At 38.6% G+C, this 11,064-nt stretch overlaps 1 protein-coding gene across 1 annotated transcript; it reads left to right on the top strand.

The window, feature by feature from the left end:
* Positions 1 to 551: 551 nt before the first annotated feature.
* On the top strand, positions 552 to 5,854 carry LOC308401864 (butyrophilin-like protein 2). Its single transcript, XM_080890315.1, has 3 exons — positions 552 to 1,660; positions 3,075 to 3,398; positions 5,125 to 5,854. The coding sequence occupies exons 1-3, from the start codon at positions 1,309 to 1,311 to the stop codon at positions 5,649 to 5,651; spliced, it is 1,203 nt and encodes a 400-aa protein (XP_080746441.1). The 5' UTR covers positions 552 to 1,308; the 3' UTR covers positions 5,652 to 5,854.
* The last annotated feature ends 5,210 nt before the right edge of the window (positions 5,855 to 11,064 follow it).

Genomic DNA, 11,064 nt, shown 5'->3' with positions numbered 1-11,064 from the left:
TTTTAACCACGAGGGGAACAAATTTCTCAGGAGCAAAGACAATGACTTCCGTTTTATCAGCATTTAGTTGAAGGTAATTACCAGCCAGCCAATCTCTAACGGAATCTAAGCAGGACTGCAAGATTTGGAGCTTAGAAACATCAGGTGGCCTAAAAGAGGTATATAGCTGAATATCATCTGCATAACAATGATATGAAATATCAGAGAAAGAGCTAAGAAGTTGCAGAAGAGGGAGTAAATACAACAAAAACAATAATGGTCCCAAGACAGAGCCCTGAGGCACCCCATAGGCAAGAGAGAAAGATCGATTTGACAAATAGGATTTAACCCATTCCAATGCGGTACCCGATACACCCACCCAGTGGTTTAATCTATCTAACAAAATAAGATGATCAACAGTGTCAAAAGCAGAGGTCAGATCCAGCAACATCAACACAGTGCACTCTCCAGCATCATAATTCATCAAAATATCATTAGACACTCTAAGAAGTGCAGTTTCGGTAGAGTGAGCCAGACGAAAGCCAGATTGAAATTTATTAAGAACGTTGTGTTCATCTAGAAAATCCGTGAGTTGCTTGGCCACAACCTTTTCTAAAATCTTGGCAATAAAAGGCAATTTTGAGATGGGTCTGTAACTGGAAAGCAAAGAAGGATCAAGTTTAGGTTTTTTTTAAAAGTGGGTGAATGGCAGCACTTTTACAGTAAACAGGGACCTGACAAGAGAGTAGAGATGCATTAATAATTTTAAGAACACTAGGACCAATAGACTCAAAAACATTTTTAAGTAAAGATCCAGTTAAAATATCAAGGGGGCAAGAGGATGGTCTCATTGAAGTAACCAGCTTCAACAACTCAGGCAAAGACACTGGTGAAAATCTTTCAAATCTGACAGGCTTAAGTAAAATCCGAACAGGCAAATGGTACATGGAGGGAGAGATTTTGCTCCTTACATTGCTAACCTTTTAAGGAAACAACAAACAACAACAACAAAGAAGGAAAGAAAATTATCACAGTCTTCATTCGAAGAAATAGCGACAGCAGCAGAAACCGGAGCAACAATATCCCTAATTGTGTCAAATAGAACCTTAGGGTTACCTCTGCTCCTAGAGACTAGGTTTGAAAAATAAGCAGCCCTTGCATCACAAACTGAAGCGTTAAAAGAAACTAAAAGGTCTTTTAAATAAAAGAGATGAACCTGTAAACGAGTCTTTCTCCACAAACGCTCAGCTTTACGACAGACACGCTTTAAACAGCGAATGCTGTCGTAACAGGTCATAAGGAGACCATTAGTAACCTTTACTACAGCTCATGTTGTGCTTTGTTGTCCTCTCAGTCCGCTCGGTGGGGGTGGATTCAGGGGTGGAGTCTGTCCAGCTGATCTGCAAAACCACAGTTTGTCTGCCTAAAGATGCTAAAGTGGAGTGGAAGGATGCAAACAACAGGAAGGTCCACATGTATGAGAACGGCTCTGACCAGCCTGAAGAACAGGACGATAAATACAAGAACCGAACAAAGATGAAGAGAAACTTTCTGGAACCTGGAGACCTCAGTCTGACCCTGAAACACCCCACAGATGGAGACAACTCCACCTACACCTGCACCGTCTACAGCAGGGAGGGAAACATGCTGATGGAGAAACAAGTGGATCTGAAAGTCAGAGGTCAGTGCTGTAGATACAAGTCAAAGGTCAGAGGTCAGACTGATGATGGTGGTTCAGTCTCAGTGGCTCCATCCAATAATGTCACAGTGTTAGCATGTCTGATGTTTGTGGCTGTTTTGGTTTTTATTTGATTTCCAGCCAAATGTAAAAGCTTCAGCAGATGAACTGTAGGAGCAAAGTTCATGTGTGAGACTTCATCTGAAAGGTCACATCTTCTAGTTTCTGAACATGTGTTTGTTTAGCATGTGGCTGAAACACAGGCTAAGCTAAGTCAGCTCAAATCTCAGTAACAACCTTCTTTGGTCCTCATCTATAATCAGTCGTATCTGAGTCACAATAACTAGAAGATGATTTCTAGCAGAAGTGTGAACATCTCCACATCCTTTCTCCATGTTATCATCCAAAGCTGTGTGAAGTTTCAGAGCTCTGCAGCTAACAGAGACTTTCAGTTTGCTGCTCTCTTCCTCTGACAGCTCCATTCTTAGGGAGCGTTAGTTCTCTGTTTCACTTTATTCCACTTATTCAGTCTGATGTTCTCTGATCTGTTTCTCTTGTTTAGTGTCTTAAATGCTGCCAGTGCCTCTCTTTGCTGTAACCAACCTTTCTCTTTATTTCTGAGCTTTTTAAGGACTTTAACTGATGCATCAACCTTTGAAAATGGAAAGAAATCAGTCAGATTCATGGCTGCATCACAGTGTCACATGTAGTTCTCCACATCAGCTGGATTATATCTATAGCAGCAAACAGCAGCTGATGCACAAATCTTTGTCTGTGTTAATAAAGTTGGATCAGTTCAAACAGTTTGTTGCTCTGCACTTGAAAGCAGCTTGTACAGTTTCCTAACTAATACTGTAATTCTGTACATGAGATTTTATTGGCTGTTAGTGAGCCAATCAAGAACATTCAGACCAATCAGGTAACTGTGGGGGAGGGATGTGGAGTTGACCTTTTGGCATTTAACCACGAGCTGTAAACATGAATAAGGTTAGCAGAGAATAATGTCTGTTAGTGAGGTGGATGTAGAGTTTAGCAACGATAGAGTTGGGTGGTCCTCACAGGACAGCCACTACAAACATATGATTTTATAGAATATGATGCATTACTGCAGATTCAACACAATAGAAAGGATTTGAAATGAGCTCAGCCTTAAACATGTGCAGCAGTAATATTGATCCACAGACACTGATGGGAACATTTTTCTGCACAATAAGTACTTTGACTTTTCATACTTTATGTACAATTTGCCAGTACTGCAGTTTTGTGTGTAGTGAGGTGTTTTCATGGTGTTTTCTTGGTGCTTTTACTAAAGGAAGCTTCTATCAAATTCTTCCACATGTTGTCAAACTGAGCTGTGTGATGAAGTGAGTGTGACAGAAACACTCAGACTGTGTTTCTTACTTTGTTGTCCTCTCAGTGCCCCAGGTGGAGGTGGATTCAGGGGTGGAGTCTGTCCAGCTGTCCTTCAAAACCACACTTCACCTGCCTGAAGACGCTAAAGTGGAGTGGAAGGACAACAATGATAATAAGGTCCATGTGTTTGAGAACAGCTCTGACCAGCCTGAAAAACAGAGCGAGTTTTATAGAGACAAAACGAAGATGAATCAAAACCTGCTGAAAACTGGAGACCTCAGTCTGACCCTGAAACACCCCTCAGACTATGACAACAGGATGTACACCTGCACCGTCTACAGCAGGGAGGGAAACATCCTGCTGAAGAGAATGGTGCTGAAAGTCCGAGGTCAGTGCTGTAGATACAGGTCAAAATGTGGATTGAAGCTTTTTCTGTTTCTATTTTGATATTTGGTGGATTTTCATGTGCTTATTTAAACTGGACGAAACCAGCTGTGAGTCACTGCAGCAGCTCTGTGCCAACAACCAACCAACACCTGGGTGGAGTCCCAGCTGAAGCTGAGAGATACTCAGAGACAGAAGCAGCTGTATGGAAGCGTTCTACAGGATGGCTGACACAAAGCTGATGTTACTGATGTCTCCTAGATAGATCTCATGGACCAAAGGCTCTCTGTGTCATCTCAGCTCCAGCTGAACCAAACTGAGAGTGAATTTGGGCTTTCAGGGAGGGGTGAAAGCAGAGCGCTGTAAAGGAAAGGGCTGTGATTGGTTCAGAACACGTCAATGAGAAGAAAGGAAAGCTTCAGAGCAACATGAATGAAACAAAGTGTTTTGATGACGACTGAAAGCCAAAACTGTCCCTGAAATCAGAGTTCAGGGGCACAGCCAGAAGACAGAGAATCATGGAAATAGTGGTCAACAGGTACTTGATGGAGTGTTTCCTGCTTGCTGGACTCCATATCATATGTTAGCAGAGAGTGTCTGGCTCTTGATATTTTGAAGTGGAGAACATCTGCTGCAGAAAGATGCCTCCTGGTCCATGGTGGACATAGATGTTTTCTTTCACCCCTTTCTCAAACCGACCGCCCTCTCTGTCCAGAATGTGAACCTTTGCATCCTCAAAAGTGTGATCTTTGTCCTTGAGATTCAGATGTACAGCTCAGTCTTGTCCTGTCGAGGTGGCTCTTTTATGTTTTCCAATTTAGACGTCTGAACATTTCTGGCTGTTAGCACGAATGCTCACAGCAAATCTGGGACTGTCCAACAATTGCTCTTAGAACTGTAGAAGCTTCTCGGATGAGAGGTGAAATGTCTTCAAGAAACTTAAAGAAGTCCAGAAGCTTTTCTTTCAAAGTTCCTTAGGCTTTTTGGAATATGCTTTGTGCCCACGTGGATAAGGATGGTGTCGGCCTCTGCACAGGATCGTATTCTGCCCAGAAACTTTTCTAAAATGTTGCAGAGTATGGGCAAAAACAGAGTGCATGTGTTCTGGAATAGCAGTGTTATGACTAGTTTCTTAGCAGTCAACAAGATGGTGTATTGGTCAGAATACAGGAAGGAGGACAAGAGGGTTCCACTTTGCTTAACTGTTGAAGTCAGCTGGTTTTTTGTCACCTTAACTCATTCACTGCCAGCCATTTTCAAACGTATGCTTTCAATTGACGTCTATAGACGTCAATGGCAGTGAATGAGTTAATAGACAGTGTTGCAAATAAGCTGCCATTAGGGCAACTATATTACAGCAACAGTGGTTAAGCTAACATAAACTCAAAGGTGTCTTATAAAGAATATTTAAACATCCATCTTTGCATATACATATCAACAACATAATGAACAATAACTGATGTACTGCATTCATTGTCAATCACTTGAAAATGATCCCCAACATTTCTCGTGCTGTCTTCCTTGGGAGTTCGCCTTGTAATCGGAAGGTTTCCGGTTCGAGCCCCGGCTTGGACAGTCCCGGTCGTTGTGTCCTTGGGCAAGAGCTGTTTCTCTGCCTGAAGGAGGCGCCACTCCATCGCTTCATTTAGTGCAGAACAAGAGTCACATGATGCTGCTCTGAACACCAATCACACTTTGTACAGCTCATGTTGTGTTTGTTGTCCTCTCAGTGTGTCAGGTGGAGGTGGAGGAGGGGGCGGAGTCTGTCCAGCTGCCCTTCAGAACCACAAAAAACCTGCCTGAAGATGCTACAGTAGAGTGGGTACGCTATGACCCTGAACCAGTAATAGATGTCCACGTGTATAAGAACGGCTCTGACCAGCCTGAAGAACAGCACCAGGTTTACAGAGACCGAACGAAGATGAATGAAGACCTGCTGAAAACTGGAGACCTCAGTCTGACCCTGAAACAGCCCACAGAGAGAGACAGTGGGAAATACATCTGTGGAGTTCAGAGCAAGAACATCTGGATAAGATTCAAAACAGTGCAGTTCAAAGTTAAAGGTTTGTGTGTGTGTGTGTGTGTGTGTGTGTGTGTGTGTGTGTGTGTGTGTGTGTGTGTGTGTGAGTTTGCTTGTGTCAAAATTGGGGACTTCTGTCAGCTCACACACCAGTCAATTGGGGACACCTCTACCTTTGGGGACCAAAACCACCGTCCCCAATTAGATTTACCTCTAACAACGTTCAGCATGCTCTAAAACATATTTTAATCCAAAAATCTCACCTGTCCCCAAAAGTGACATTTTTTAGATTTTTTGTGTATGTGTATGACATTGCCCCCAAAAATTTTTGCAATCTGTGTATAACTCTATGTTGCCCCTAGTGGAAGTGTGTGAAATTGCAAGAATTTCCACTGTCCCCAAAAGTGACATATCTTGGATTTTTTTGTGTGTGTATTACCTCTCCCTAACCCTTATATTATTATAGTGTAAGATTTCTTTTAATATATTGATCTTTTTTGAAAATCTTATTCAACATTCTTCTGTATGAATGGTTTTATATAAACAAACATTTGTTCTCTTGACTAAATAATAGAAATCAGTAGACTATTTAGTAGATTATATTTTTAAAGGGTAAAGAAGACACTAGAAAATACAAAAGAGTCATATTTCACGTAATTATGATATAAATAGTTTTAATATTTTTTAAAGAATTATTTGGCATGATGTGAAGCAGATGCATGAAATAATGGAGCACTTTAGGTTCATATTTGCTTTCTGAACTGCAGCTTGACATAAATTACTCTAAATTCTTGATACTTTTAGTGCAAAATATTTAAGATGTTTCTTGAATTTCTGTTGGATGGTGCAGGGATCCAAAATTTGGTGAAACAGCTGAGCTAAATTTAAATTTCAATGTTAATACCTAAAAAGCATAAAAAGTCACAAGCATATGGCATAAAACTTAATTCTCACCAAAGTTTCTTTAAGAGCTGATCAAAAACTGTGTAAGACAATGGTCATTACATATGAATCATGACAGAAAAAAAATTATATCCTGGATACAAGTGGGAAAGATTAGCTTCTGTAGCATGGTTGACTGGGTCTTAGAGATATGTGCAGAGCTTGACTCAAGTCAAGTTCAAAGTCAGCTTTATTGTGAAAACCCACATGTACAGATGATACACAGGAATTTTAAATTGTAATGCTCCCACGGTCTACAGTGTACAGTGAAAACCTTAAAGATAAAAACAAAACAAAAGTCCTATGTACAACATAATACAATGAACACTAGTGTCATACAATCAGAGTGCTTTCGGGAAAGAGTTTGTGTGCAAGTGGGGGTGGGGCAGTAAGTCAAAGGGCGATGTTTAGAGTTTTGTATGTCTGTCGGGTGGGGGGGCTCAGAGGAAAGAGATGAATGCAGGTCTGGAGTTCGTGTGTGTGTGAGAGTGAAGAGGCACAGAGCAGGGACAGCCTAAAGATAGGGGAGGTGAGGTAAGACCTCTATGTCACCATAGGCCTTGATCGCAGCCATAGAGGTGTGTGCAAGCAGCAGCATGTAGAGCAGCTTTAAAGGTATGAAAAGTGATTAAAACTTTTTTAGTTTTTTATACCTATATCTTAAGGGTTCTGCTGACAAGTTTCAGCATTTTCTGTTTGAATGTAAGAAAGTTATTTAGTAATAACTGTTAATACTGGCTTGCTAGATGTGCCCTTGATGATTTGGGAAAAAAAAGATTCGAGCTAATTAGCCCGAAAAAGCTAGCCACATATAAGTTACACATTCAGAGCCGTCTTGGATTAAACATCAAGGGATGTTTGAATGAACCAAACATTCAATATTTTAGGGGATTTAATTTTTTTTATGCTTTTATGATTCTAAAATAATAAAGGATGTTTATTAGCATCCTTAAGTTTTTCATGTGCAAGCTAACAATGAGGATTATCTTGTTAATTAAGAGAGGCTAATGAAACGGAAAAAATAAATAAGCTTTATAAAGAGGAATATTATGCTATTTGTTTAATTTATTTATTTATTTATTATTCTGAAACAAAGAAACATAAATAAACTGCAGGATTTTGAATGTCCCCATTTAGGTTAAAGTGGAGTGTAGTTGTGTTAGAAACGTCCCCAAAAGTCATAAGAATATGGCATACTAGTGACTATAGTTGGATATAGTTTTGTATTTTTTTTTTTGATATCATGTCCCTATTTTCTGTATAAAACTATCCATGAAGTCAGAGAACAATTTATCAATGATTCCCACACTCAAGTAAGGGCTATGTTGTAAAATCCTTCATTATGTCTAAGATTTGAAAATATGGAACAAATACCAATCAGAATGAGGATTAAGATAAAGCAATCCATCCCCCACATCATTACACATACCTCAACATATGCATATGTTTAATAATCAGAGTTCATTGTATTTACCAGTTCCAGTTATTTACCAGTTATTGTATTTTTAAAAATAGTGTCATGTCCCTTTTTCAGTATAACTCCATGCATGAAGTTCGAGAACAATTTATCAATGATCCCCACACTCAAGTAAGGGTTATGTTTAAAAAAAAAACAACCCCTTCATTATGTCTAAGATTTAAAAAATACAGAACAAATACCTTAATATATGCGTGTGTTTAATAATCAGAGTTCATTGTATTTACCAGTTCCCTAAGGAAAGTTTCCCATTGAATGTCCCCATTTAGGTTAAAGAGGAGTGTATTTGTGTTAGAAACATCCCCAAAAGTCATAAGTATATGGCATACCTATGACTATAGTCGAAAATGTTTTTGTATTGTTTTTTAAAAATAGTGTCATGTCCCTTTTTCAGTATAACTCCATACATGAAGTTCGAGAACAATTTATCAGTGATCACCACACTCAAGAGTTATGTTGTAAAATCCTTCATTATGTCAAAGATATGAAAATATGGAACAAATACCAATCAGAAGGAGGATTAAGATAAAGTAATCCATCCCCCAAATCATTACACATACCTCAACATATGCATATGTTGAGGTATGTGTAATGAGTTCGTTGTATTTACCAGTTCCCCAAGGAAAGTTTCCCATTGAATGTCCCCATTTAGGTTAAAGCGGAGTGTATTTGTGTTAGAAACATCCCCAAAAGTCACAAGTATATGGCATTCTGATGACTATAGTTGGATATGCTTTGTATATTTTTAAAAAACAGTATCATGTCCCTTTTTCAGTATAAATCTATCCATGAAGTCTGTAAACAATTTATCAATGATCCCCACACTCAAGCAAGGGTTATGTTAAAAAAAAGAACAACCACTTCATTATGTCTACGATTTAAAAATACAGAACAAATACCAATCAGAATGAGGACTAAGATAAAGTAATCCATCCCCCAAATCATTACACATACCTCAACATATGCATATGTTTCATTATGAAACATATGCATATGTTGAGGTATGTGTAATGAGTTCGTTGTATTTGTGGCTCAAGAGTTGGGAGTTCGTCTTGTAATCGGAAGGTTGCCGGTTCGAGCCCTGGCTTGGACAGTCTCGGTCGTTGTGTCCTTGGGCAAGACACTTCACCCGTTGCCTACTGGTGGTGGTCAGAGGGCCCGGTGGCGCCAGTGTCCGGCAGCCTCGCCTCTGTCAGTGCGCCCCAGGGTGGCTGTGGCTACAATGTAGCTTGCCATCACCAGTGTGTGAATGGGTGGATGACTGGATATGTAAAGCGCTTTGGGGTCCTTAGGGACTAGTAAGGCGCTATATAAATACAGGCCATTTACCATTTACCAGTTCCCTAAGGAAAGTTTCTCATTGAATGTCCCCATTTAGGTTAAAGCGGAGTGTATTTGTGTTAGAAACGTCCCCAAAAGTCATAAGTATATGGCATTCTGATGACTATAGTTGGATATGCTTTGGGATTTTTTTAAAAGATGTTATCATGTTCCTTTTTTCTGTATAAATCTACCTATAAAGTCAACAAACAATTTATCAGTGATCTCCTCACTCAAGTAAGGGTTATTGTTGTAAAATCCTTCATTATGTCTAAGATTTGAAAATATGGAACAAATACCAATCAGAATGAGGACTAAGATAAAGCAATCCATCCCCCAAATCATTACACATATCTTAATATATGCAGATGTTTAATAATCAGAGTTCATTGTATTAACCAGTTCCCTAACGAAAGTTTCCCATTGAATGTCCCCATTTAGGTTAAAGCGGAGTGTATTTGTGTTAGAAACATCCCCAAAAGTCATAAGCATATGGCATACCTATGACTATAGTCGGATATGTTTTTGTATTGTTTTTTAAAAATAGTGTCATGTCCCTTTTTCAGTATAACTCCATACATGAAGTTCGAGAACAATTTATCAGTGATCACCACACTCAAGAGTTATGTTGTAAAATCCTTCATTATGTCAAAGATATGAAAATATGGAACAAATACCAATCAGAAGGAGGATTAAGATAAAGTAATCCATCCCCCAAATCATTACACATACCTCAACATATGCATATGTTGAGGTATGTGTAATGAGTTCGTTGTATTTACCAGTTCCCTAAGGAAAGTTTCTCATTGAATGTCCCCATTTAGGTTAAAGCGGAGTGTATTTGTGTTAGAAACGTCCCCAAAAGTCAGAAGTTTATGGCATTCTAATGACTATAGTTGGATATGCTTTGCGATTTTTTTAAAAGATGTTATCATGTTCCTTTTTTCTGTATAAATCTACCTATAAAGTCAACAAACAATTTATCAGTGATCTCCTCACTCAAGTAAGGGTTATATTTGTAAAATCCTTCATTATGTCTAAGATTTGAAAATATGGAACAAATACCAATCAGAATGAGGACTAAGATAAAGCAATCCATCCCCCAAATCATTACACATATCTTAATATATGCAGATGTTTAATAATCAGAGTTCATTGTATTAACCAGTTCCCTAAGGAAAGTTTCCCATTGAATGTCCCCATTTAGGTTAAAGCGGAGTGTATTTGTGTTAGAAACGTCCCCAAAAGTCATAAGCATATGGCATACTAATGACTATAGTTGGATATGTTGCAGGATTTTTTTTCTAAAAATAGTATCATGTCCCTTTTTCAGTATAAATCTATCCATGAAGTCTGTAAACAATTTATCAATGATCCCCACACTCAAGCAAGGGTTATGTTAAAAAAAAGAACAACCCCTTCATTATGTCTAAGATTTAAAAATACAGAACAAATACCAATCAGAATGAGGACTAAGATAAAGAAATCAATCCGAAAAGTAGTTACACATACCTTAACATATGCATGTGTTTAATGATCAGAGTTCATTGTATTTACCAGTTCCCTAAGGAAAGTTTCCCACTGAATGTCCCCATTTAGGTTAAAGAGGAGTGTATTTGTTAGAAATATCCCCAAAAGTCATAAGTATACTGTACGGCATACCTATGACTATAGTCAGATATGTTTTTGTATTGTTTTTTACAAATAGTGTCATGTCCCTTTTTCAGTATAACTCAATAGATGAAGTTCGAGAACAATTTATCAGTGATCACCACACTCAAGAGTTATGTTGTAAAATCCTTCATTATGTCTAAGATTTGAAAATATGGAACAAATACCAATCAGAATGAGGACTAAGATAAAGCAATCCATCCGAAAAGTAGTTACACATACCTTAACATATGCATGTGT

This window comes from Rhamphochromis sp. 'chilingali' (assembly GCF_963969265.1).
Source record: "Rhamphochromis sp. 'chilingali' genome assembly, chromosome: 1".
NCBI classification, from domain to species: domain Eukaryota; kingdom Metazoa; phylum Chordata; class Actinopteri; order Cichliformes; family Cichlidae; genus Rhamphochromis; species Rhamphochromis sp. 'chilingali'.
The sequence above is the reverse complement of the archived record's forward strand: the minus strand, read 5'-3'. Positions and strand labels throughout refer to the sequence as shown.

Bases quoted from the DNA above. Each gene is read 5' to 3' on its own strand.
- LOC308401864 (XM_080890315.1), top strand. From the start codon at position 1,309: ATGTTGTGCTTTGTTGTCCTCTCAGTCCGCTCGGTGGGGGTGGATTCA. The intron at 1,661-3,074 runs GTCAGTGCTGTA...TTGTCCTCTCAG, and splicing joins AGTGGATCTGAAAGTCAGAG to TGCCCCAGGTGGAGGTGGAT. The intron at 3,399-5,124 runs GTCAGTGCTGTA...TTGTCCTCTCAG, and splicing joins AATGGTGCTGAAAGTCCGAG to TGTGTCAGGTGGAGGTGGAG.